This window comes from Peromyscus leucopus, chromosome 14 (assembly GCF_004664715.2).
Source record: "Peromyscus leucopus breed LL Stock chromosome 14, UCI_PerLeu_2.1, whole genome shotgun sequence".
Lineage (NCBI taxonomy): Eukaryota > Metazoa > Chordata > Mammalia > Rodentia > Cricetidae > Peromyscus > Peromyscus leucopus.
The window spans coordinates 9,353,182-9,379,384 of record NC_051075.1 but is presented as its reverse complement, the minus strand read 5'-3'; the positions used below and the strand labels follow the sequence as shown (position 1 = coordinate 9,379,384).

Below are 26,203 nucleotides of genomic sequence, written 5' to 3'. Positions count from 1 at the left end.
TTGTCTTCAGGCAGGACTTGCCTCTCGAGGCATGTCTCACATTTTCCCTCCGCTCACTCACCGGCTTCACTCACTGGCTTCACTTACTGGCTTTATTCCTAGCACAAAGCCTGGAACTTACAGTCATTCAGCAGATACTGTTACAAGTGCACATCTATGCAGCAGAAAGCATGTGGGTACATGGGAGCTTGTGAAGAGAGATAATATTTCCATTTACAACTCGGTCTGACTCTATCCTCAGAGGACTCTTTCCACGGGAATGTCTAAAATGCAAACACACACACACACACACACACACACACACACACACATACACACACGATTTTGTGGCCTGGGGTAGGGGTGAGGTTGGGCATGAAGTATGATTCTGACTATCCTTAACTCACTTAGAAACTTCACTGTAGCAATGCAGTTCCATTTATTGTTTTGATTTCTTCCCATCCCTCCTCTCCTCGTGTGTGTGTGTGTGTGTGTGTGTGTGTGTGTGTGTATGTGTATGTGTGTGTGTGTGTGCCCCGTGTCCATGTGTGTTTGTCTGTCTATCTCTTTATTTTTCAGTCATGCCCTCATTCTGTAGCTCAGGTTGGCTGGAATTCATCTATGTAGCCCAGTTTCACCTTAAATTCAAAACAACCCTCTTGCCTCTGCCTCCCAAGTGCTAGGAAAAGCCGCCTTGTGGTTTCCTACTATTTTTGAAAAAAAAAAAAAATTCTTTTGAGACATTATCGCTGTCCTGAGGTCCAGCCTCTAAGACAGCACTCAGGGCTCAAAGGAAAATCCACAGTGTGGCGAAGCTACGATTTTTCTATCTGAGGGGTTAGGGAAAAAATGAAAAAGCTCATGCACTCTTTTGATGGTTTCTTTTTTTTTTATTCGCTCGTGTTGTTCTCTCTCATGTTCCATCTTCTCCTGTCTTCTTGCAGCTTATATATCCTTACAAAATCGTCTATCTTTTAATACACCCTGAACCCCAATTGCCACATGCTATTCCTCCGACATGGCCACCAGCAAGACATGGTCTTAACGTAACCCACACCAGACTCAAACTCATTATGTAGCCAAGGTTGACCTTGAACTTCTGATCCTCTTGCCTCCACCTGCCAAGTTCTGGGGTTATAGGTGTGCACCATTGTACCCAGCTGTGTTCATTCTTGAGCTTTGGGCTTTGGTCTCTGTTCTTTAGACTTTTGCTATGGAATATCCTTGGGCTCAATGGGGTCTCCTGACATCATTCTCTCCTATCAGCTGTAAGACCTCATCTGATCCCTTCAGTTGCTGTTTCATTCTTGACAGTAACACTGCTTAGTGCTTTCCATGCCCTGGCAGAGGGTTGAGCCAGTTTGCCCACATTCCGCCAGTGGCCTGACTATCTGGACCATGCCCCACACTCATTTCTGCTCTAATAATCAGGCTCAAGGATGACTACATGAGTCATGAATTTAGCCATCTTTGTGTGCCTTTAACAAAAGTACCTCAGATAATCAACTGGAGAAGAGTAAAGGCTTATTTTGGCTTGTGGTTTTAGTTCATGGTTATTTGATTCCATTGCTTTGGGGCCTGTCTGAGAGGATATCATGGTGGGGGATGTCTTGTTAAGGAAATAACTTACCTCATGGCATCTGAAAAGCAAGATGGAGGAGGAGAGGGGTCTGGGATCTCAGTATCTCCTTTAAGGACATGCTTCTCTCACCACCAGACTCCTAGCTAGGTCCCATCTCTTAAAGGCCCTGCTACTTCCTAATAGTGTCTGGGGCTGTGATGCTTATCCAAACCGTGTGGATGACAAATCCACTGAGGGCAAGTGTACTGGGGTCACCGCTTCTGGTCCACTTCCCTACTTTTCCTACTTCCTTTATGCCATATTATATTCTTGCCTAAGAATTAGGAACTGTGAGCTGGGTAGCACACGCCTTTAATCCCAGCACTTGGGAGGTAGAGGCAGGCAGATCTCTATGAGTTCGAGGCCAGCCTATTCTACAGAGAGTGTTCCAGGACAGCCAGGACTCAAAAAAACAAAACAAAACAAAAAGGGTGGGGGAGGGGTGTGTTGGGAACTGTGGTTCCCAGTACTTTCTAGCACCTAAGAGCACGACCCTCTTCTTGGTACACAGACTGTCCTCTTAGCCATCATTCTCTCGTCTTTTCCCAGATGAAGGAATCTTTGAGTTGAGGTTGGAGAGCACTTGCCTCTTGCACATGATGCCCTAGGTTCAACCCTTCTGCTGACAAAAAGGTGTCTTTTTCTGGCACACTCACGTATTCATTCAGGCTTTTATCTTTTCTTTAGGTTAAAAAAAGTTAGTTTAAAAATTAAAAAAAGGACAGGATAAACAAGTGTTCTTTGTTCTGAATAAATTTGTCCTTATTCCAAAGTAATGCGTAATAGTAGTTTCATAAGAGGAGAGCCTTGTGGGAAGAGGAAAAGATAAGAAGAGAGATAAACTCAACCTGGAATCCTTACACTGTACCCAGCAGCAAAAGCCAGAGCCAATGGCCTTGCCTGTGTGCTCACCAATGGTGGATAAGGGTGAAAAGAGGTAACTTTTGACCTCCAGGTGTGAGGCACCGAGCGCGGCTGGGTGGAAGGTGTGCATGCTGAGGGCACAGTCTCGCTATGGCTGATGAATAGACGAGGGCCCTAGAAAAGAGAACGGTGATGATGTTAGGATTTCTACTTCAATTCTCACTTGTGCCTCCGTGTTTGAATACTTTGGGAAAAAAATTTTAAATGCTGAGCTTGTCTTTTAAACCCAAAGGATCTGAATTTAAAGGCTGGGGTGGCACTTGGGTGTGGGTGATTTTTAAGCTCCTTCTCCCTGGGTTACTTATGCTAAGGTAGTGTGGATGTTGAGAACCACTTCCGGATGGTTCTGGACAGTTCGGAGCCATAGGCACGAAGTGTGTCATCTGAGTAGTTATGTCACCAAGGCACATGGCTACTGGAGATGGCTTTCGGTAAAATGTGACTGTAAGCCTTCTTTGATTTGCCAAACACGTCGCTAGTACAGAAAACACAGTGTCACCTACTCTGGTGACGGGACAAGAAACCCGAAGGTGTCCATGGGTGGCATTGCCATCAGCAGACAGGTCAAAATCGTCCACGTTGTTTCCCTTTTCTCTGTCCCTCTACTTTGTCAGTGGTTCTCAACCTTCCTAATGCTGTGACCCTTAAATACAGCTCCTCGTGTATAAGACTCTCAACCATAAGATTAATTTTGTTGCTACTCCATAACTGTAGTTTTGCTACTGTTATGAATCGTAATGTAAATATATGTGTTTTCCGATGGTCTTAGGTGACCCCTGTGAAAGGGTCCTTTGACCTCACCCCAAATTGTGACCCACAGGTTGAGAACCACTGCTCTCAGGCACTACTTAGAGTTACACTGTCCATCGGTCCTGCAGTTTTTACCTTTCCAAATAGCCTCGATTTTCCTCTGTTACTGCTGCTCTGCCCGAGTTAGGATGCAGTTACTTACAGTCACCAAGTGTTCAGTGGCCTTGCATGTCAATTACTCATCCTCCATCCTTCATTTAGAGAAGTATGGGCTGGTGAGAGGGAGCAGCCACTAAAAGGAATGTGCTGCTAAACCTGGCAACCTGCACTCGATCCCAGGACTCACAGGGTGGAAGGAGAGAACCGATCCTGAATGTTCTTCCTCCTCATGTGTACCATTGTATACGCATGCAGCATGCCCACCCCCACCCCACACAGCGCAATTTTAAAATAAAAATGTTTTAAAAAGAAATAAATACATGTGCCATTGAAGAACAGTGAATCAAGTTGGTTATAGTATATAAGTAAGCATCTCTTCATCCCCAAACCAAAGAAGTTAAATGATGATGTTAGATTTGTGGAGGTATCCCACAAATCATTGTTGTAAGCTTAGAGAACTTCTGGATGAAAGGAATATCTTGATGAATTTCCTTATGTCTAAGGAAAACTAAACAGGAAAAACTGAAGTGAAGAAGAGAAGTCTGGGCCACCATTCTCCCTTTGTAGATTTTAGAATAAATAACCTAGATAAGAACTCAAAGGCAGTGTAGCGCTGCCAGCTTCCCAGTGTTGTGAGTCAACACCACACAGGCTGTTTCGTGCCCCTCTCAATGAACTCCAAGGGCATCATGAGCACTGGTTTATTTTTGCTTTATTTCCTGTCCTCCAGTGACGTTGGGTTGCCCTTTGATGTCTTGCTTATTAACTTTGACCACATAGTTGAAAGGAAAATTTTGAAATGCTGGTTGTGCAGACAAGTAATAGGCCTCCCCTCCTCAAATGTGTCTGTTTCTGTAATTGTCTTATGCTTGCTTCTGTTTCTGGTTACTCATGGAACAGACTAATTGCCAGTAATAGGTTCTGTCCTTATTTCTTCCTTTCCTGGTTATGCAGAGGAATTTGTTTTCCTTTAACTGCTTGGATGGTAAAGTTACGGATGGTTTTGTGAACTTCTAAGGAGGGTATGCAGGGCAGTATATATACATCAACAAGTAAAAACATAATCAAATTTCATTCTAAACTGTGTGGATGTGTTCATCTTTACAGAGATGTTTTTAATATTCTGTGTATAAAGAAATACCCCATCTAGTATTTGATAAATGCATTCAGTCTTAGAAGGCAAAACACTTCCTCTGCAACCATACTTAATTTACAGTTTTCATGCCTATACTCAAGCTGATGGAAGTTCTCAGTTAATCCTATGGAAGTATTGTAAACAAAATGATGTAGATTATAACAGACTTTTTTTGATGTAATGGCACATATTAAACTATCATGCCAATCTAGACTTTGTTTTTTATTATAGTTCTACACAGAATTGCCCTTTGACACAAATTTAGAAAGCAGATCAAGTTGAATTATAGGAGAGTTTATTCAAACATGGTGCCAACCGACTACAAAGTCCCCAGTGTGTAAAGCTAAGGAGTCTTACCATCCACCCCTGAACAGAATGAGTGTTGGGCAGAGTAGTTTATTAGTAGCATGCCCACCCTGTTTCCACACAGCAAAGACGCTGTTAAAATGAAGTACCCTAGCCATAGCATACGGTGAAGTATAAACCGTCTAATCATACGGTGAGGTACAAACTGTTTAAATTGCTACAATTCTGTTTACATTTGATTTATTTTTAGTTTTTAAAAACTTTCTTTTTATTTACTCTTTGTGTTTTTCACATCATGCGTCTCTATCCCTTCCTTTCCCTGTCCCTTTGTATCCATCCTCTGCCTTTACACTCCCCCCCCAATCAAATAAAATAAAATGTAAGGGAAAAATGGAAGAAGAAGAAAAAGAAAAAAATCTCATTATGGAAGCTGCAGTGGGACACAGTGAGTCACACGGTGAACCCCTTTGTCCACACATCTTTCCTTGCAAGCCTCTGGTTTCTGCCACTGTATTGATTCTGGGCCCTCCCTGGGACTCCTCCTGGATATCCTGTTGTCCTGTGTTGAAAAGACCCTGCAGCATTGTGTCTGCAGGACCAGCCCCTTCACATGCTCCCACAGATCATAGGTGAGGTGGATGTTGGAGTAGGCCAACTCATAACCCTGGTTCTGGATCATTGCAGGGTTGGTCAGCCCACCCATTCTCTCCTGTCCCCACCTCCAGGGTGAGCTCCAGCATTGCCCTGGCTAGTTCACCCCTTGCAGCAATGAGCAAGGGGCGGGGCAGTTCACCTGCTTTCAGGCCCTCAGGGTCTGCCCTCCCTCACCTGGACCATCAGGTCAGCTCTACTGTGTTGCCCAGGTGAGGGGCAGGGGCTGCTGCTGGTGAGGGGCAGGGATAGCTCTCCCACTCTTGTTTTTGTTTGTTTGGTTTCGAGACAGGATTTCTCTGTGTAGTTTTGGTGCCTGTCCTAGATCTCGCTCTGTAGACCAGGCTGGACTTGAACTCACAGAGATCTGACTCCTGGCTCTGCCTCCCAAGTGCTGGATTAAAGGCGTGTGCCACCACCGCCCGGCTAGCTTCCCACTCTTATGGCCTCAGGGTCAACATTCCTATCTGCCACAGGCAGCATCTCACGCCTATACTACCATAAGGCACATGAGAGGCAGGGCCAGATCTCCCACGCTCGTGTTCTCAGGCTGGTTCACCAGTACCAGTACCCCTGTAAGCTGTCCCTGAAGGTGTAGGGTGGATAGCTGGCCACACCCACCTTGTCTGTCATGTGGTGGTGAGGGCCCAAGAAATATTCTTCCACCCCCACCCCCCAGGACCCCCCTATCCCTGCCACCTGTGGTGGGTGAGGGAGCTGACCCCCCTCCTTTCCAGCTGCAGCACTTGGAAAGCGGGCCCTGCACCTGCCTGGGTAGCACAGCAGAGCTGACCCTGTTGACACTGGAAAGCAAGCTTGGCATGCTACTGCCCGCAGTCAGTCAGCTGTTTGCGTACCAAATGTGGCTCTTCGAACCATTTTGACTTTTTACTTTTTACCATTGAAAACCAAGACTAGCCGGGCGGTGGTGGCGCACGCCTTTAATCCCAGCACTCGGGAGGCAGAGCCAGGTGGATCTCTGTGAGTTCGAGGCCAGCCTGGGCTACAGAGTGCGATCGAGGACAGGCACCAAAACTACACGGGGAAGCCCTGTCTCAGAAAACAAAAGAAAAGAAAAGAAAACCAAGTCTAGTAAGAAAATCTGTCACTTGCCTATAAATAATACATGATAAAAATAAGAAATAGTAAGCATAACACAAATAATTCACTTTCATGCCAAACTAAGGCTGTTATTTTTTACAATTTTAGTTGTTTAGTCATTTTGAAGTTTTTCCTTTGAGGAAAACTTCACTAAAACTCTTGCTATTTTTAGATATGAGTAGTGCTTACTTTCCCCCCTTAATTTGAACATAGAAACTAATCTCTCTACACAATAGTGAGGAATATTTTACAACTGATCATTGATTTCATTTGTAAACTGATATTCACATGAAAAGCTCCATCCAAAAATATAAATAACATTTTGGAATCCATAGACAATTATCTATTTTTTTTACTAAGTTTACATAAAGCTTTACAGATGGTACTATTATGATTTTACATAAATCTCTGAAATAAAAGAGAAGTCATTCACATAAAGGAGATAATGAGAATATAAACATAAGTTAGATGATTATGGAGAAAATCTGTTATGAAAGTTACTAATTAATCTGAGAAACCTAGAATGTCAATTCTAATGCACTTTCTCTGTTTCACTATACTATAAAATAATCATCACTCAAGCTCACTTTCTCACATCTACTATAAAAGGAATTATTTGCAAACTCTCATCTACTGGGTTAGGGAAAACACTCTGAGCTAAGACCCTGGGTGGCACTTGGCAGAATGGTAAGGTGGGTTCCATGTATGTATTGTGTGCCCAAGGTGACCCACAATGGTTTTGATGCTAGCGAGTTCTGGAATCTCCCAGAGAACTTTCAATAAGTAGTTTCTCAGTGAGTCTTGCAGGGCAGGACTTTATCTGAAAGCAGTCTGGCAGCAGACCAAAAAATTAAATATGCTTATAATACTAGAAATTTCTATATATTTTACACTACAGAATTCAAATACTACAGAAAGTTCAAATATGAACTGTGATAGCAAAAGAAACTCCCATCTCTGTATATATCTCTGTGTCTTTAAAAATGCCCTTTCTGCTCCATTGATCTTAATTCTGAGTGACTAATAGTTAATCATTGGAAACTATGTGTTTTCATGTATTGTAATTGCTCACCTTGGCATGGAATTCAACTGACTTTGCATGTATGCCTCAAATTCCAACGTGCAGGTTTGGAAAAGGAGCTAGAGAGTAAATAATGGGAATGTACCACTCTAGTGGAAATATGAAAGAGATGTACCTGGATGATACTGAGTAATGAAAATATGTTCTAGAATGAACGGAACAGAAGACGCAGTTCTTTGTATTTCTTATTAAAGTTCGAGTTGCTAATAGGTATGCTTTGCTCTTAAGGAGGACTAAAGATTAAGTCATTTGGGAACATGATAAAGAGAAGGGTTAGAAGGACGGACACAAGCCCGTGTTACTCAAACCTTGCCCCAGTATTCACAAGAAAGCTTGTCTCATTTTAGTGCACTGCTTTTGAGTGACAAAATGACTCTGGAATGAAGATGTCTTACAGTGTGAGTGTGCTTTCATTTTCTGTTATTACTGTACACACACACACACACACACACACACACACACACACACAATCTGCCAACACACTGTCATGTACCAACAAGTGGCCGCCCAGACCCTCTTCGCTCACGCTTAGTCCTCCCTCATATTTAACTACTGTGCTTACGACCTCTCCGAAGCTCACCAGGTGAGACGTGTGAAAATTGAAACACAACGGTGATGCAAGTACGTTAGAGCGAGTGTCTCTATACACACTCACCCTGTTGGGTTCATCATATTTATCCCTCTTTCTCCAGAGTCGTCCTCACACAGAGCTCTGCCTTAGTGAATGGGACAGTGGTGGGTTTCTCCACAGCTAGTCACGCCTCCTTAAATACCTTTCTCTGTAGCCAATGCATCTTTTTGGCTCTGCTTCACTGTGTTCTTCTGTGGCTTCATTTTATCCTTCATAGTTTACCTGAGTGATTTCCACACCGTATTAAAAAGCACCCCAGTTTCGGCCGTGATGAGGGGTCTCCGAGTGTCCTGCAGGGCAGTTCCGTAGCAACCTCTACCAGCACGTTTCTGTTGCTGCTCATGTAGTGCATGAGCCTTTCTCTAGTACAGATCCCAGAAAGCCTTGCTGTTAGAGGCAGATTTAATGATTCTCTCTGCTGCTAGAGTACCCTCACAGGAAGCTCCTGGAGGTTTCTAGTGTGTGAGAACTCGGACCCCTCTCCCAGGCTGGGTACCTGGGAAGCAAGTAACTTCTTTCATCTTGAAAAAATGTTTTCATCTTAGAGAGCAAGGACATACGGGGTGGGGGTGGGGGGGGGTTGGAGGGAGGACAGGGAAGGGGAAAGTGGTGTAATTATTTTATAATCTCAAAAAAGGAAACAATTTTCAAGAGTCTTTATTTTACAGTTGCAGCTGTGCATATTATGACCACTGTCCTCAAACTTAAATCTGTAATGTGGCAACTAAGTGACACATGAGATGATCTCTGTGATATAACAAATGACTTTTCCTATTTCTCTGTATTTCTGTGTTAAGAGTAATTTTAGTAGTTCAGCATCCAGCTCTTTCTGTGCATCTTAATTTAGACATCTTATCCTGTTATGGAATATTTAATATCTTTATAATGCCTCACTAACATTACATAGTGGTTACAATTCTTGTGCAGGTAAGTTTTTCTTCTTTTGTGACTAATTATTAAAATGAATTTTTACTGAGTCAAAGGTCATTAACTCTTTTCATGGCTCTTGATAAGAATTGTTGAGTGAATTTAGATATCTTAGTTTCTTAGATGTAGTCATTCAATAATATATACCTATTTAAAGTTCCATGCTGTGTGGGATTATATATATATATATATAAATAAATATATATGTAGCTAATTTGCATTGACTAATTTAAATGAAAGAACAATTTCTTTTACAAAATATTATTTATAATTAATGAGCATCAAAATTTAATACTTTAACATATTTTGACTACCTTTCTGAAATAAGGTACTTACACAAATTTTAATCTAAGTAATCTATGTAAATTTACTTTTATAAATTATAGTTAATAGATATTATACACAAAAGAGTGCTGATATATATCCATAGTTTTCATTTAAATGCTCTTTATAATTCCATCAAGTCAATAAGATGCAGATAAATGCATGAAATTTTACATATCTTAATTTTAATTTTCTTCTTAAAAATATAACATTTGTGTGTATTCTTTGAGAGTTTCATACATGCATGCAATACATTTTAATCATTCGCATTCTCCTCCTCCAACTCTTCCTGGGTTACTCCCCATGGTCCCTCCCAACTTCATGTCTATATATATAGATCCCACTGAATCTAATTAGTGCCGCCCTTGTGCACATGGGTGTGGGGTCATCCACTGGACACACCCCTAAAGAAAACTGACTTTCTCTCCAAGCTAGGCCTGGGGGCCGTGTATCCGCCTGAATCCAGGCTGGAACTTATCTCCTGCAGATCTTATGTAAGCAACACCCAGTTTCCCCTGATCTCTGGCTTTGTACGTTTTTTCTCACTCCCTTCCTCCTCTACACTCTCTGGGCTGTTGTCAAAGAGTGTGTGACATTGGTGTTTGATTTACGGCCCGGCACTCTGCAGACACTTCTGCTCTGCGCTGTGACAGTTGTGAGTTTCTACTAACCACCACCCTTTGTTTATCTGTTATACAGAATATTATTACCATGCCTCTGTGTTTTTATTAAGCTATCTTTAGTAATCAGGAAGTCCTCTACAGACATTTCAGCTCAAAAGATCGGTCTTTTTCTTGTAGGAAATTTACCAGTGGTGTGGTTCCTCATGCAACAAATACGAGCGTCTGAAAGCAAGCCAGGTTGCCATCGGCATTCGGGACAATGAGAGGAAGGGGCGATCTCAGCTCATTGTGGTGGAAGAAGGAAGTGAGCCATCAGAGCTCATGAAGGTACTGTGATTTGTCTGCTGGAAACTCTGTGCCATAGGTGTGTGTGTGCGCGTGCGTGCGTGCGTGCGTGCGTCCGTGTGTGTGTGTGTGTGTGTGTGTGTGTGTGTGTGTGCGCGCACACGTGCGTGCATGTGTGTGTGTGTGTGTGTGTGTGTGTGTGTGTGTGTGACAGAGAGAGAGAGTCTAGGGGAAGGGGATGGGATCAAATATATTTCCAAATGGGAGTCTAGGCTAAAATTAGCTTTTTAAAAGCACCAAGGTTACATAAATTGTTTTAGTTAGGGTTTACTATTGCTGGGAAGAGACACCATGACCATGGCAACTCTTATAAAAGAAACATTTAATTATGGTGGCTCGCTCACAGTTCAGAGGTTCAGTCCCTCATGTCAGGGAGCATGGTGGCATGCAGGCAGGCATGGTGCTGGAGAAATATCCGAGCAGGCAACAGGCAGTCGACAGACACTCTGGGAGCCTGTCCTGAGCATAGGAACCCTCAAAGCCCACCCCCACAGTGACACACTTCCTTCAACAAGGCCACACCCACTCCAACAAAGCCACGCCTCCTAATAGTGCCACTCCCTGTGAGGTTATGGCATTATGGGGGCCAATTACATTCAAACTGCCCCAGAAGTCGCGGAACAGTGAGGACTCAGTCACACCTGCTTCCTCTCGGGGTCTCTTGACCCTGCTTATACCTCTTTCTCCTCTTATCAGTATTGGTGCTCACACCTGGGCCTTGAGCATGCTAGGCAAGTTGTCTGCCACTGAACTCATCACCATACATTTTCAAAGTCTGTAATTGTTTAATCATCTAGATTTAATTACCTTTTAAATGTACTCATTTTCTTTAACGTAAAGTGTTAACAACTACTTCATTAAGGAATGAAAAATCTGGGGCTGGAAAAATAACTCAGCAGTTGAGAGCACTGGCTGCTCTTCCAGAGAACTCAGATTCGATTCCCAACACCCGAATGGTTAGGAATTGCAGCTCACACCCATCTGTTAACTCCAGGTCCAGGGAATCCACTGCCTTCTTCTAGGCTCTCCAGGCACCAGGCATGCATATGGTACACAGATACACAGGCAGGCAAAACATTGACACACACACAAAAAAAATAATAAAAATAAAAGCACGTTTTTAAAGGAATGGAAAATCTTGTACCAAAGCGTTAAATACACCAATATTTTATATATTTCAAGTACGCCAAGAATTTTGTCTTATAAATAGGATATTTATGATTTTCTGTAATGAATATGGAGGTTTCCATAGCTCTCTAGAATGAACTCTTTATGTGCTGACTAGTTTTACGTCAGCATGATATAAGTAAGCATCATTTGGGAGGAAGGAACCTCGATTGAGAAAATGCACCCACCAGTTTAGCCGATAGGCAAGCCCTGCTGCAATTTCTTCACTGATGGTTGATGTGGGTGGGCTCATCCCACGGGGTGGGGGTGGTACCACACCTGGGTAGGTGGTCCTGGACGGAGTGAGAAAGCAGACCATGTGGAGAAGGCTGTAAGCAGTGATCCTCACAGCCTTTGCTTCAGTTCCTGCCTCCATGTCCCTGCCTTGAGTTCCTCCCCTTCATAGTGGACTGTGATGGGAGCACGTGACCTGAAACAAACCCTCTCCTCTCCAAGTTGTTTTTAGTGATGGAGTTTTATCAAGCAATGGAAACCCTAACTAACACACTTTACTGTCACACTCACCTCTGACAACTACTTGTGGCATGGTGGCATGCCTGTGCACACTCAGACTTGGGTGTTTATTGTGTTTCTTTCAAAAAACTGGAAAAGAAAGTTTAAGCATTGTGTTAAGATATAAAAATGCTAATGGAAGAGATAAATCTAAAGACACAAATTTAACTTTCAAATACTAGACGGCAGTAAAGAGTTCCAGTTCCTAAGATGCTGTCTGTGTTTCAGAGACTCCCTGTTTTGGCTTTGAATTCCTAAAAATGCATGCACTAGGTCTCTACTCAGTATGTTCAGGGTCTGTGCTGCATTCTCTCTCACTGCTCTTCCTGGTGCAGTGAACTGAAGCAAACTTCCAGTGAGAGCCCTTCTTAGGTGAGAGGAAGCAGTCGGTGGGCTTTGTATCGCTGAGGCTTTGCAGCCTGATGGCAACAGTGATTGTTTGATGAACTAACTATGCACCTACAGGAAACTAGTTTATCTTCTAGAATTTTGAAGTTGGTAACTGTGATGATAGAACTCAAGACCTCAATTGGTTGGGAAAAATTACAACTTTATTTTCATGCACTTGTGAGTGTGGTATTTCCTCGAATTGTGAGTATAACAAACCAGAGTAGCATGCCTGTTCCTGTGACTATTTAGACCACAATTCAGTTATAATGGATAACCTCAAAATATCAGTTAGCTTCATCACAACTTGGTAGGTCTCCTGCTCCCCAAGACAGGGTTTCTCTGTGTAGCCCTGGCTGTCCTGGAACTCACTCTGTATATCAGACTATCCTGGAACTCAGAGATTCACCTGCCCTGCCTTTCCAGTACTGGGATTAAAGGAGTGTGCCACCACTGTCCAGTGGTAGTTATTTTTGATATTTGTTGTTCAATAAGCTGATGAAGAAGCTGATCCCCACTCCCCGCCCCGAGACAGGGTCTCTCTACCCAGCCCTGAATGTCCTGGTACTTGCTCTGTAGACTCTAACTCACAAAGATCCTCCTGCCTTTGCCTCTCAAGCACTGTATTAAAGACATGCTTCACTACACCTGGAAAAAGCTCATATATTAGCTGGCTTCTTAAAAATACATTTAGGACCAGGGAATGGCACAGGAAATTGAATCCCTGTACCCAGAAGGTGGTGGGAAGAGATCAAGAATTCAAGGGCACGTGGCAAGTTCAAATCCACTCTGGGTTACATGGCAGCCTGTCTCAAAACAGGTCAATGATAGATTTGTTGATAGTTATATTCCAATATAATTGTTTTTCATTGTAATCCTTTGAATTTTATTTTATTAACTTAAAAATATTTTTTTTCTCAGAGGGAGCCAAAGTTCTCCATAGCAGACAAGCACAGAAATTGTCTGGAGTCTTCTGTGTAAGATAAGGAAATGCCATTTTTTCCCCTGAGATTGTACATTGGTGCTCTTTTAGAGGGGTGTGCAAATCTAAGCATCTTTCAGTACCCTTCACAGTTCACCCTTAATCCTGTGTGGAGAGGATGTTTTAAGTTACTTAAGTCTGGAAACTTTAATGTCTACATGAGAAAGAAAATAAAGCCTCAAAATCAAGGATTTTCGAATTAGTAAAATGATCCAGTGGCCACGACTCTGTACTGAATGCTGAATGCTTGGGACATGTGTGGAACCAGGCCATGGCCACTAGTTCATTTGTCTGTTGATCATTATTTCCACACAATTTGAATATGTCTTTTCTCAGACCAAAGCACTTTGTAGAGTAAAATTACAGAGAAGACAGGACATGGTAAGGACACACTAAAAGACCGTGAGGGCAACAGGATGTGCGGTTACTCTGCTTTCTGCTGTGTGTTTAGCAGCTCCTGGGTCTGGCTGTGAAAGCAATCCTACGTGATGAAGCCACTAAGCCTTAGCTACTCACATTCTGCTCTGTGTTTTTTTTTCTTGAATATAAACACATTTACTATGAAAGACTGCACATAAATTATGTAAAGGTTTTCCCTGGTCTTTCTTCTTTTCATATTTAAAATAACCAGTGAACATGAAGGGAAATTAACTATCTCACTAGCCCAAAGGCCCTGAAGTTTATTCATTGTCTGTAGTCTTCTTTAAACATTAGGAGAGAGGCTGAAAGATGCCCCAAGGAGAAGGATAATTTTTCTGATTATGGACTTTGTTTTTTGTTTTGTTGATTTTTTTTTTTTAAGACAGCATCTGGTGAGATGAGAGACTGAGAAGGGGCAGGTTGTTTCCTAAGGCAGAAAGATTCTTTTTTAAATATACTGTAATGAACTTGACTATATAATCATTATAAATGCTGGCGGCAAATGCCAGCCATGAGAACAGCGCAGGAGATGCAGGCATTTGCTGTGGGACTGAACTGGTTCCTTTCTTGTTTTTATAAAAACAGCTGTAAGGTTCCTGCAAAGTCATATGTTTAAACATTGTTTCAGATTCTTGATAAAGAAAGAAAATTGGAAGGAAAATCAGAATATCATATTGTGTCTCACAGTGTTTATTGAGCATTCGGGTTGTGTCTTAGTTACTGTTCTATTGCTGTGAAGAGACACCATGACCCCTTAAGGCAATTTGTAAAAGAAAGCATTTAACTGGAGGCGTGCTCACAGTTTCAGAGGGTGAGTCCATGATCATCACGGTGGGAAGCATGGTGGCAGACAGGCAGGCAGACATGGTCCTGGGGAAGCAGCTAAGAGATAAAATCTGACTCTCAAGTTGGAGGTGGAGAGAGAGGGTACTGGTCCTGACTTGGGCTTTTGAAACCTCAAAGTCCACCCCTAGCAAGACACTTCTTCCAACAAGGCCACATCTCCTAATCCTTCCTCAACAGTCCACCCACTGGGAAGCAAACATTCAAATATATGGGCCAATGGGGGTATTTTCATTCAAACCACCACAGGTTTGTTGCCAATATAGATGTAGTCTCAGCTTGTTTTACTCTAGCAGAGGAGCTAGGTTCTAGAAAAGGGGAAAAGCAGCAATGGGTGCTGAGGGCCGCACACCTCACAGATAAGGAATGTCCTGTTTGTTGGAATCCTTCTTATGAAATTCATGTTTCAGGCTCTTTGGTATTCACAGACAGTTTGGATTAACCTCTAAAGTCTCTCCCAGTCTATGAATTGGGGTGCTCTTGTTTTTATCAGTCATAAATGATAATAATAAAATAATTTATCCAGTCTCTTTGCAAGTTGATTGGATATTTAATATGTGCAGATCTGGGTATCTGGTAAATAAAGACTAGAGTTGAGTAGTTTAGATGGCTCTTAAATCAACTTTTAAAAATCTTATTCAGCCGAAGAGCAAAATTTTAGTATTTCTCCAAAGTATACTGTCAAATAAAACCCATATCTTATTGACGTCACTCCACAGTCTGTGAGGTAAGACATTGCTTTCATATTTGTGTAGCTCTCACAGCTCTACTGCATTGCTCATTAATGCTTAGAGAATGCAAAACACATTTGCCAGAAAATGAGCCAACTTCCTATTCTCTCAAGGTTGAAATGACAGTGTTGGCATATACACGAACAAAGCCATATTCTTGATCAAAAAACATGGTAAGACCAACTACATTTATATAGGAGTATCTGGCATTTAGATAAGAATAATTCATGCATTTGGCATGAACAAAGCCATATTTTTGATTGAAATACATGGTAAGACCAACTACATTTATATAGGAGTATCTGGCATTTAGATGAGAATAATTCACATATTTGGCCAGTCTTTCTTGTTTTGGTAGCTGGTTACAGATAACTCCCTGGAGAATAACTGCTATGTTCTGTGATAATCATAATGATTGAAACAGCCCCCAAGTTCCCAGGTGAAGTCCTGAGCCCTGGAATGCTCGTAGACACTGTTCTTTTGATACACAGTCACTCATCTGTAGAATTTTTCTTTCTAGGTCAGGTCAGCTTCCTAGATATTGCCCAGCAGCCACAAAAGTGTGATCTTCCTCTTCCTGTAAGCCACACCCCTGCTGCTCACTGGCCTTGGCCACTCGGTCTGGCCCCAGCATTGCTCCTTCAAGATCTGTTAGCACACTGCCTACCACTCTGACTTAAGCTGGATGCTCCCAGAACTCTAAGGAACTGCGCAGTTCTAGAGATTCAGTTTGTTTTTTCAATCATCTAGCTTAGGTCTTTTCCTTCATCCAACTAAACAGTAAAAGGCTTATGCACAAATCGGAATGATTTTGAATTCGATGACCTAAGCTTTGGGACACGCATATGAAGCACCCATCCACATTGTGCATTTCAGCATGAAAGGCACTAAGAAAGAAATCAGATGGAAAAAGGAGATGTAGGATTTTGTCAAACCTGTCATAGGTGCTGGGAACCAAGCTCTGGTCCTCTGCAAGAGCGGTGTTCACTTAACCACGTACCCATCCCTCCAGCCCCAGGATTTGTGTTTTAGTCTTTTAACTGAAGCATAATTACACATTTAACTCAATCTAACAGTTTTTCAACTCTCCTCTATGGAGAAGATGGAGCATTATGTCCCAGGGATTAGATAAACCATTCTCCATTTATCTTTGTAGAATCAGAGTGAAGTCAGCCCAAGAAGTGTAATAATAAAGCTGAGGTGCTGATGTGAAAATCCTTTGCAATCATTTTGGAACAATGTATACAGTATTTTTAAAGGCTTTAAGGCTTCATGGGGCAAAAAAAAAAAAAAAAAAAAAAAAAAAAAAAAAAAAAAAAAAACTATTAAAAAGAAAAAAAAATCACCCTTTTCCTTTCATCAGAGAACAAGTAAGGAAGTGTTGATCTCTTTAAATATAAAGAAGATCTAAGACTGTTTTGTGTCTATAATACACATGTAAAAAAATACCCCTTAAACTGTTTTCTGTATCTATCTCATTTATTTCATTGTTAGTACAAACTCTGCACTTTGTAAAAATGGAAATTTGAGTTGCCTGAGAAATTTATTTGGTCAATAGACATAGCAAAACCCAAACGAAAGTTGGGTAGAAAACTATGTTTGTCTTGGTGTGCTTTCCAAGTAGTATGGGGCTCGATGTTGACTCTTCCTCTGTTCTCTTGGATCTTTTTGTAAGTTCTTGAGAAACTGAACAGTGCCTTAAATGTCAAACCCTCATTCCTGGTGTCTAGTACGTGGCAGATGGTCACCAGAATTTATTGTCTGATTAAAGTTTTATTATTATGAGAGCCAGGTGAGGATCAAATATTTGCCACTCTGTCTAGGTTACTCCTGTACAGAATAGATTGAGTGCAGCGGGGCCAGAGGGCAGGCTCCTTACCCTTCCTTCTCGCTGTGACATTGGGAGGAAACCTTTTCTTCCACTTTCCTTTACAGCAATGACATGCTGCATAACTGATAGCCAAGAAAGTAGGGTGGCAAATACTACATTACGGCTGCTGTAGCTTTTCCTGTCTACATTCTTGCTGAGCATTGCCCAAAGCAGCGTTCATTGCGTTGTTCTGTTTTCGTCACTATTGAGGACCAAACCCAGGGCCTTGAGCCAGTGACCCACCCCTCAAGTACACCATTTCCCCTCTTTCTTCATGTTTATTTTGCGACAGGGCCCCATTAAATTGCCCAGGCTGACCTTGACATCTCTCTGTAGCTCAGTCCGGCTTTGAACTTTGAATATTCCTGCTTCAGTCTCCAAAGTATCTGGGATTACAGGTCTGCACCACCAGGGTTGACTCAGTCACTTAATTCAATGAATCTATTACCTGAATTTCTGTTATTTATTTAACTCCGATATGCATTTTGTCCCTTATCACACTCTTCTGATGGGAAGAATTGAAATAGTCTGAACCAAGATAAGAACAGCATAGATGATAGCATAGTCAACCGTATGCTGTAATAAAGTGACAGGATCTTAGATAATTGTTGTCTCATCAAAATTCAACATGGCGACTTGTGACCTTACTGATAAGATACCACTTTCTTAGAATCAGCTTGACTGGACACCACGTGACAGTCATTTCTGAGTAACTTTTCTCTTTCCTTTGCCGCAGAAGTGAGAGACCATGGCAGGGGCTGTAAATGGGATGATGCAATCCCAAGAGAGCTGGACTCAGGGAGTTCCACAGAGAGCAGGCGAAACTTTGCCCTCAAAGTATACTTTTGAATCAATGAGTTAATGTAATCAATATTAAATATTAAACTAGATAAGACTGCTATACAAACTAGATAAACTGCTATAAAAACTGAACAAAAATCACAGGTTTCAGCTGTCATTTAAGTGTACCTCATATTGTCATAATATTGATTACATGTTATCAATATTAACAAAGAGCTAATAGTAAGACTGCATTTTTCAGTCCTTTAAAGCCAATTTCCCTTTAATCTCTTGTGCTAAAAATTAACCAGCCCCAGATATTAATGGCCAAATTTCTTATTTAATGGCTTATACTCCTTTGCATTTATTTTATAATGACATAATTTTTCAGTCTAAAACAAAAAAAAACAGTAACACTAAATTCATGTCACTTCCTGTCATATCTCATGCTAAGAAATTTTTGAGCCTGTATATTAAAAGGGTTTCAAGATTTATCAGCTCACATTCCCTTAGCATTTATTTTACGATTAGCATTTGTTTAATGTCATGAAGAAATCTGCTTCTGTGGAATGAAGATTTCCCTGAGGTGGAGGACATCTGAACTATGGTGTTAATGCTGTTTGCCCAGAGCCAAGGATCCCAGTGTGCCCTAGCTGGATTATGTTAACAGCATTTGTACAGATCAATGGGTCACATGGGCATCAAATGCATCATAATTTTGGAGTTATATTGTTTGAAACAAAATATATATACATCATATTAATAAAGATAATTTTAAAATGACCTTGTAAGGAAACCATTGTTCAGGTAAATAGAGTATTCGGCCATTTACAAAGGGATTGGAAACCATTAGAAGAGCTTTAGTGTTAGAGAGCCCATATTTTCTTTTAATCATGAAAACAATACTACCATATGACTAAAATGAAAATATGTTCATATCTGCATGCCACGGACTCTATGTAAATATACTACTAAATGAAGTCCTAGGCTATGAGTACTCTAGAAATTAAATACTAGTGTTTTGTCACACTAAATCAACTAAAAATCTTACCACTAATGAAAAACAAAATGTATGGATAGCATGCGTGTAGATGAGCTTAATGAGCTATTTAGAAACTGTCTGGGAGTGAGTACCGAGTGCACCACAGTTGGCTTGGGATGCTCACTGTCTGCCCTGGAGCTCTGTGGCTGGACAACGGCCTGCTCATCATAGGATGAATTTTCTCTTTAGTCCTCACTCATTCTGGTTGCAATCTTCTTGAAACTTACAGCTTTTATTAGTTTACAAATTACATAGTCAATTAGATGTCCTTTGCTTTGAAGGAGGTAATAACGGCCACCATGGCAGCTCTTCACACGGGAGTGGCACCTTCCATGGACTGTATTGGAAGAGCTGCTTCAGGAAGCCGTTCTATGATATGGATACGTGTATTACCCCCTCCTTGGGGCTACATCCCCACAAAACCTGACTCAGAGATAAGGGCTGTCAGGATCTGGAAGACACTCCTGAGAGCCCACGTAGGGGTCAAGTGATACAGCCACATGTTAGTTATTTAAGGAGCAGGCCCAGGCCTCAGTTCCAGAGAGACCCTGGAGAAGCAGTGTGGAACACATTTGGGAACCGGCCCTTGGAAGGCTGAGATGACCACAAGATTTAACCAGCAAGTCCACCCCTCACTGGTTCAGGGTCACTTTATGGAGGCTGATTGCTCAGAACCACCAGCAAGCTTGTGTGTGAATGTATCCAGCGCTGTAGCTGGGAACACTGTCTGGGAGAGGAAAGGCTTTCACATTTCAGACAGAATCTCCTGATGACCTCCGAGGCAGGGCAAGGGTGGCCTGGTGGAACCACAGTAGCTGCTGCTATGTGCCCTCCTTATAGACTAGAAAAGTGAGTGACTTTTCTCTTTTCTCTAGAAGAGGCTGTGTGACTAGCCTGCATGAGAATGAGAATAGGCCACTGGGGGAACCTTCCAGAGTAAACGTTCTTCTCAGTTTAAGTAGTTAACTGATTAATTTCAGGCTGACATGTAACTCAGACTGGCCTCAAACTGGCAGTGATCCTCTTGCCTGAGTCTCTCAAAGGCTGAGAAGACCTGAGCCCCCATGCCCGGCTTAGGGCACACATGCTCAACTGTCCAGAACGCCGGAAACCCTGGGGTGTTCTAGAACCCAGAACACTCCGGCTGACCTCTTTGGTAAGTCCCCCTTATTTTGTATCTTCTCTGTTATCATTTGTAGTCTCGATAGTGGAATGTTAGCCGTGGGTGGACCAGCTGGATCCTCTGTCTCAGATCTCCTGCTGTCACTGTCCAGCTGTTCCTTCTCCCTGGAGACATTAGATTCAGCATCATTGGGGTAGGCATTCTCTTAGAAAGAAATCACATTCTTTTAAGCCTGGTGCCAAATGTGTGAAGATAGTTTCAACCTATCCAAGTGTATGGAAACCAAGCCAAGTGCGCAGAATTAAATTTTGGTGCTTAGAATTTTTCTGGCTGTGTTAATATAGAAGGTCTTGTCAAAGCTGATGCTGGCCTCATCTAGTTTAATGTTACTTATAAGTGGGTTCTTTACTTTCTTTTGTAGGGATGGATGCTAAAGCTACTTGCATACATGGGGATGAAAACAAAGTAATGTCAATGGAGGTTTCACTGGTGTTTTACCTGAGAGACACGTGTAGATTTTCTCTGTCTCATAGAAAGAAACTGGAGGGGAAAACAGTCTTCTGTTCACCAGTCCTCCTCTCATGAAGCTTGATGTCTCCAAGTTTACTGAAAACAAGAAAGTGGTTGGGGCAAGAGGCTCAGAGATGTCATGGTGCAGAAATAGCTTTGGGGACCAGATGCTCTTTAAACAATTCTCAGACTGAGAATCCACATGGTCTCTTTAGAATATATGGAGTTAAAAAGTTCATTGTTTTTTCCTATTTGCTCAAATGTGAAATAACTGCCTGACCATATTAATGTCTTTTCCTACAGACTTATCTAATAGTCTCTGCCCACACTGGCACTCAGGAAGGCCCAGGGAAACCCACATACATCTCTGCACTGAAAGCTAACTTGTTAAGAATTATAGTCCCCTGCTGTTATCCATGGAACTGGTACACCTCAGACACTCCCAGAGTAAATCTTGCCTAACTGATATCTCCTACTTCGCTAAAATAAAGTCCTATGTGCAAGACTGTGGGAGGAGATAAGAGTTAAACATATGGGAGGAGAAGAGAATTTATTTTATAACTAAATCATAGTGGCTTTATATACACCATAAATACAGAGATAACTCAAAAGGAAGAGATGACTGTTGTGTTCCTTCTTCAGGGCATGGCCAACCACTGCCCTGCTGAACACACAAGTTCTGTTTTGCTTAGAGAGGGAGAAATGGATCCATCATCACTTTGTAGTTTTAAGTCTAAAGTATAAGATTTGACCTGGCAATGAGATGTGCCAAGTTGGTAGAGTGCTTTCCTAGCATTTGGGAAGCCCTGAGCATGATCCCAACATCGAATAAACTGAACATCGTGGCACACACCTGTAGTCCCAGCACTTGAGAGGTGGAAACAGGAGGATCAGAAGTTCAAGGTCCCCTTCTGCTGACTAGTGAATTTGAGGTAATCCTGGGGTACATGAGAGAGACCTTCCTTGTCTCTAATTAATTAAAAAAAAATCAACAAAACATGCAGTCTGCTCAGTAAAATCATTAGACTAAGATAAAAAACAACAAGAAAATATAAGTTCACAAGGAGATAGAAGTTCATGGTGAAACCACTATGGAAAGGATTTGAGGTGGGTGAGATAACTGATCCCAGCCCTTGCACACCGATGCAGGCAGATCACTTCACATTAGCGAGGGCTATGTGGTGAAGACCCTGTCTTAAGAAAACACATTCAGGTAGGAAGATGCAGGGCTGTTTAAGAGAAGGAGAGTGATGCTTTGACCAGGGTAAGAGTCCACATAGCCTTAGCTTTTGTTCTCACAGTGTGCCAGCAATATCAACAATCACTTCCCAAACATTTTTTGGTTAATCATATTAATTAATAAGTGACATCCATCATCGCACCGTTTTAAGTGTAGAAGCAAGTTCAGGGAGCCTTATGAGTGCTCCTTCTAGCTCAGTCTGCCTAATCCCGTTGAATGAACAGTCATTCAAAAGGCAAGAGGGTAACACATAGAAAAGCCAAAGGCAAATGTTGGCAGTATCCGTTCAAGAACTGGACAGATAGAGATGTTCAAAGTGGATTTGAGGTCTTACAGCAGAATGTTTAGTCATGTCCAGAAAAGGTGGAAGGCCTCAGATCTTTCCCTGGTATTTGTGTTAGAGTGGCTTCCAGACCATGAGTGCTGCTTGCCCAGGGAGGGTGTGCAGGGTGGGTAAAGGGAACCTCAGAATGCTTAGCTGAGCGGTCTTGGTGGTGGGGATGAATGATACACACTGATAACACTGATACCCTGCGTCCTTGGATCATGTTATCAGATGGGCCAGCAGGGCCTAGGCTCTGCACAGACAGTGATAGAATTAGGCATTGGCTCTCTAATCTGCCTGCAGACATTGACCTTCTCTTTCCTAACTGCCCAGATAGTTCTGATATGCAACCAGTGAAAACAATTGCTGGATTTTAATATGTTCTGGTATTTTAATATTAATATTAAAAATATTTTAGCGGGGCGGTGGTGGTGCACACCTTTAATCCCAGCACTTGGGAGGCAGAGGCAGGTGATCTGTGAGTTTGAGGCCTGCCTGCTCTACAGAGTGAGTTCCAGGGAAGGTACAAAGCTACACAGAGAAACCCTGTCTCTAAAAACAAAAAAATAAAAAATAAAAAATCTTAATATTTTAATATGTTCTGATTGCAAAAAATAAATCAAATGTTGGCTTTTTGTCTTATGCATTTTTAACAGTTTCTGAGTTCACTTTCCACATTTATAGTAGCTCCTGTATTAACTGTCTGTATATAGTAACTTCTGTTATCAATGACAGTGATGTATGAGTTAGCTTTCCTGGGAGTCTTGAAATCAAACTCCTCACATATGGATTCTAGAACAATACTGAGTACTAGACCAACATCTCAACTCCTGCAGGCATTTCTTAGACCTCCCAGAATCTCACAGTCGATATAGCTTCTTCAAGATCTATGTCATCATTTAGGCTTAATTTAAACAAACTGAAACGAAATAGCATCTTTAATTCAGTTAGTTACAGTAACCACACTGTGGGATCAGTAGTGACAAATGGCTGGAGACAGCTGTGTTCAGCAGCCTTGCTGTGGGGCAGGTCATCATTGCATCGAGTGCTAGCGGATAGCCCTGTGCTAGATAGATCATTGCACAGACGCTCCATTCACCCCATCCTTCTGCCAGTCACTATGTGTCCCATAATCCTCACTCCAAAACTCCTCTACTCACAATCCAAGTCAGCAAATACCCTGTGTCTGACAAGGCAGTAAAGGAACAAGAGTATTCAAGAAGCTGCAAAGCTCAGAGCCGAGAGCAGGTGTTGGGATCTCATGTCCAGGGCAGAGGCAGCTGCCACAGGAGGCCACAGCCCTTCCTCAGAAGTCCTTGTGTTTAGTTGTCTCAGCATCTTCCCTATTATCAAATATTTGCCTACCTATGGCACCAAATGTGCTGCAGCAAGTAAATACATTAGAGGAGCTGCTTTTGCTTTTATTATTGATTTCTATGTTCTATGCGCTTACAATCTACTGATTGGTTTTCATTTAAATGAAGGAACATGAATGCAAAATTACTGAGGATTAAAATACTCCCTCATGAAGCCTTAGAGGTTTCTCTGCTTATTGTGAAAACAGAAGGAAAGCCATGCATGCTAAAATGATCAAGATACAAGTGTGAAGCCTCATTTTCCACGAAAGGAGCCTTCAGTGTTAGTCAGGGCACTGGAAATGTCAACCAAGAAGTTCCGAGGCAGGAGATTGTGTATCTGAAGCAGGAATGTTTTATTTGCTCCATTATTTAATGTAAAAATCTTCTGACTTATTTAGAACTGAGGTCTTGCTGAAGACAGAGGAGCAGCAGAAACGATGGTCAACTTTGATAAGAAAAAAAAAAAGCTATATTTAAATAGATTTCCAACCTCTTGAACATACAAAGAGAGTCTTTGGTTGTAGATGTTTCCAGTACTTTTATTGACAGAACTGAGAAGAAATGCAAGTTTTCCCACTTTCTGCTCAGATCATACCTTTTACAATGGCTATTGGAATCTCAGGAGCCACTTAATTCTTTCCTGAAGACTTGAGGCTGCCAGGATAATCAGGTCACTTCTAAGTCTTCGAGTTAACGTTTCTTTGATATAATGATTTAGGACAGTTAGCAACCCATTAAGAATACTTACGATGCTTTGATGACATCCTAAGTGGCCTGAGGTGTCTATGGTAGATTGCAATAAATAGGAAATGATAATTAGTCCATATGAAGTAAGGATATAGCTGTTTTGTTTGGAAGGAAAAAAAACCCATAAGACAAAAAAGATGTATTTTTTTTGCTGTTTTGTTTGTTAAAGAAATAAATATACTTATTACTAAAATTCTGTAAAATAGATATAAAAATTTGTAGAGAAAAAAATTCATACCAAGTACTATATTTGAGGGAAAAAACATTTTATTTACTTTTTAATGTTTTTCTATACATATTACTGTTTTATGAGTTCATATTGTTGATAATGATTAGTAGACTAAATTTTTACTTAAAATATGAATATTTTCCTTCCCATAAGATAATTTCTAGAGTTCTAGAATTTTCTTTCATATCAGAGAATGATTGTTGATCACATTTCCTTCAAATTGTAGCTTGTTGATTCTCCCAATTTAGTGTTTTTATTTATTTTATTTTGGGACAGGGCCTGCTGTATCCCAGGCTGCCCTCAAACTCAAGGATGATCTTGAACAATTTCTTTCTTTCTTTCTTTCTTTCTTTCTTCCTTCCTTCCTTCCTTCCTTCCTTCCTTCCTTCCTTCCTCTCTCTCTCTCTCTCTCTCTCTCTCTCTCTCTCTCTCTTTCTCTCTCTCTCCCTCTCCTTCTTCTTCGTCCACTTCCGCTTCCTCCTCTTCCTCTTCTTCTAATTGTTTTTCCAGAAAAAGTTTCTCTGTGTAGCCCTGGCTGTCCTGGAACTTGCTTTGGAGATCAGGCTGGCCTTGAACTCACAGAGATCCAGCTGTCTCTGCCTCCCAAGTGCTGGGATCAAAGGTGCATGCCTCCATGCCCAGTTTTATGTAGCACCAAGGATCAAACTCAGGGCTTCCTACATCCTTGGCAAGCACTCTACCAATTGACCTACATCTCAGCCTACTATTTCTTTGTTTAACGTCTGTTAGCCCATGCAACACTCTGATATGATGAAAGAATTTCTCTGTCTCAGAATTGAATGGCCACAGCATAGCAGATCCAAGAAGAAGGAAGATGAGGAGGAGACGGGTTGGAGAAAGACGAAAAGGAGTTCTGTGGAGTGGGAAGTGGCACCCCAATCCCCATGACTAGAGCATGTGCTTCCCCATCTCATCACCACCCTGGGCTAGTCCCAGCGGGAGACTAGAACTACTTCCTGTGCAGTCTGTCAGAGAAAAGCCTTTGGAGCCTTTAAAAGCCTCCGCAAGGCAAGCAGAGTGTACTAGTGAAGACTATGTGAAGAATAGTGAAGAATATAGAGTCTGAAACCAGAGTTCAGCTGATTTGTTACTTAGAGCTGTGTAACCTGAACCTTACCCAGTCTTCTTCACTTGTAGAATGGGATGAAGAACGGGGCTGCCTCCTAGGGCCGCCGCGACACCGAAACGACAGCCAACGCAGAGTTCTTAGAGAGGTGTCCAATCTGTTAAACCAGACTTGAAAAGTACGTGGCTGAATACACACAACGCCTAATGAGAGCGAAAAATACACAAGCAGACCCTGTCCAATACATGTGCTTTAGACGAGATGAGTGCACATGTGTGAGAGTCATTTTCAG

The 26,203-nt window shown here is 41.8% G+C and overlaps 1 protein-coding gene across 1 annotated transcript in view; it reads left to right on the top strand.

Moving 5' to 3' along the window:
* The window catches only part of Scin (scinderin), an 87,043-nt gene that overhangs the window by 24,934 nt on the left and 35,906 nt on the right, over positions 1–26,203 (top strand). Inside the window, exon 4 of the mRNA XM_028872278.2 lies at positions 10,390–10,539. Coding sequence (XP_028728111.1) covers positions 10,390–10,539 — 150 coding nt within the window. The remainder of the gene's footprint in view (positions 1–10,389; positions 10,540–26,203) is intronic.